Raw genomic sequence first — 2,677 nt, forward strand, 5'->3', positions numbered from 1 at the left:
CATTTCCGGTGGACATTTTTTTGTGATAAAGATTGAAAAACTTGTAAGGAATCTTTTATTAAATTTTTAAATCTTTGTTTAAAAATGAAATTTTTTTATTAATTTCTAGCTCAAAATAATTTGTGAATTTTTGTGATTTTTACGTATTTTGTCAAAATTCAAACTTTAAATGTTTCTAAAAAAAAATTGTAACTATGAATTTTTTTTATTCTCAACTTCAATTGTAAAAATATGTTAGAAGCCTTGTTTTAAATTTTCATGCTTTTTTACCTAACAAATTTTTACCGACAATCTCATAAAACTCGAAATTTTCAGTGGTCTATAAATAACTCATAAATAGTCAAAAAATGTTTAAGATTAAACTGTATATAGATAACTCTAACATAAACATTTGGTGAAAATTTCAAGTATTTACAGTGATTGGTTTTTGGGCTACCATTGAATTGGCTCCCAATTTTGGATAAATATAAATTCGATCCTTGAATTGGCTCCAGAAAAATGTATATTTAAATTGGCTCCTTAAATTGTTAAATATTATTTTTTAACCAGGGATTCTCATATTATAGGCGTTTACTTTTACGATGTTTTATATATATTATATAGTACTCAATCTGATACAAAAATTATTATAAGTATAGGCCCCGAAAAATAGTCTAATATAATATTTTTGTTAACCTTATTGATTTTTATGTATACATTTTATAATGATGCACTTCGGTAAAATATTTTCTGTTTTTTAAATTTTTAATATAATTTTGTGTAACGAATTACGAATTATACGTACTTTAAATTATTAACATATTGGCAATCAATAAATTATTACACAATTTTTAAACAATTTAACGGGACTTTTGTGACACACTGTACTGACGACGGAAGTCAAACAAAATAATTTTGTCGTGTTGATTCGGCCGCCCATCGCACATCTCTACCACGACGAAACCCGACCAATTAAACGACACCACGATCGCGAATCCGACAGCCGTTCGGCTATACAAACGAAGCGTAATCCGACCGGAACTGTAGTGTAAGTCCATCAAATATTAACGCACAAACATTGACCGGATCAACTTCGTCGTCGTTGAGGAACAGATTCCGAAATAACAGACATCGCAGTACCGCATATTAGGTACCAGACTCAATTCCGTCCAAAAAAACAACAACAGCAGCAAAGCCAAAATGTTTCAGTCGTACACAGTCGTGCCCGTGTTCGTTTTCGCCATAATTTTGAACTTCACCTACGTGTTCTCCAACCTATGTATTTTACCTGCACCAGCTCCAACTGCTCAAATTGGAATAATTAAAATTGACTTCTTGACGTGTGGCGATTGCATAAATTCGCCGTGCTACACCGAATCGCATGGACCGTGCATCTCCAACAACGATGAAACATTGGACGCACCATCGACTTACTATTGTTTTTTATGTAATACAATGGACAATAATAAACATATTCAGTTCTACAGCGAAGATGAATGTAAAAAGGGATGCACGGATAACGAGATGACTTGCGCCTGCAACGAGCAGTGTTACGTGTGCGTCAAAAAAAATGACGACATCTCATCTTTCAAGTGCAACCTGCCCACCCAGATGGCGAACGATGTATGCAGGGTAGTCAATTACACTTGGACCAGTCATTGACACCGTGCCGCCATCGTCATGATATTATTTAATATTAATAGTAATTACATAATATTATATTTTTTCAACTATAATTTTTGTCCTCAGAAACATTACCCCTCCTTCCCTCTCACCAATTCATAATATTTTATAGTATGAAAGTATGATATACCTATAAGGATTCGATCACCGCCGCGATAGTAAATTATTATTTTCACGGTTTTACTTCACACAATATTCTCGCATAATAAGTAATTCCTCCGCAGCAATCTGTCATCCTTTTCACCACCATTATCGTGGTGTATAATATTAAATTATTATTATTCTGGTGCAGTGGTGGCGTAAACTATACGCGAAGACAACGAACACCGTGAAACCGCACGCCTTCGTGTCATAAGTAAAATACATTCAATAAAATAAACGATTTTTAAACGTCTCTCCCTCCCGATTGGTAATACTATAATAGGTTTTTAATGGTTACCCGTTTCCCGAAAATTTGTTCGTCTATGTAAAAAAATACAAAAATTCTTTAAGTTATTGTTAGGCAATTTTGAATATTCCATATGATATTATGTAAATAAACTATTGTACCTTCGTTATTGTTATAACTATAATTATTATTATATAGTTAAGATTCAATGTTTGTAACATTATATATTATATCTATTACCTATATAATCAGTGCATCTATCTAACCCACTGGCCACTGGGTTATAAATAAATTGTGCCTATGTATCTATAGGTATGTATTTTAATTGCTTCAATAACAACTTATGATGAATCTTCAAAAGCTTTTTAACAATGAAGCTTTTTCGACATTTTTAGAGTAAAAAATTTTAAATACAAATATGATTAATATCTAAAAATTATTAAAAAATACTGTAAAAATATGAATGTCATTGTATACGGAAAATGTTTATATAAATGTTTAATGAAAATATCAGATATCTACGGTAATTGGTTTTTGAGTTACACGAAACACCGATCCATTGATTTTGTCAAAAACTGCATTGCGTAAAAATTCATGTTTTCTTTAGTTTCGTTTTTTGTTTTTCTT

General features: G+C 31.3%; 1 protein-coding gene across 1 annotated transcript; it reads left to right on the plus strand.

Moving 5' to 3' along the window:
- Window positions 1-983: 983 nt before the first annotated feature.
- LOC149055072 (uncharacterized) lies at window positions 984-2,219 on the plus strand. The gene has a single exon (XM_089229086.1). The coding sequence runs from the start codon at window positions 1,180-1,182 to the stop codon at window positions 1,639-1,641; it is 462 nt and encodes a 153-aa protein (XP_089085212.1). The 5' UTR covers window positions 984-1,179; the 3' UTR covers window positions 1,642-2,219.
- Window positions 2,220-2,677: the final 458 nt, after the last annotated feature.

Source organism: Diuraphis noxia, unplaced genomic scaffold, assembly GCF_037042655.1.
Source record: "Diuraphis noxia isolate RWA-SAM2 unplaced genomic scaffold, SU_Dnox_SAM2 contig0005, whole genome shotgun sequence".
Taxonomy (NCBI): Eukaryota; Metazoa; Arthropoda; class Insecta; order Hemiptera; family Aphididae; genus Diuraphis; species Diuraphis noxia.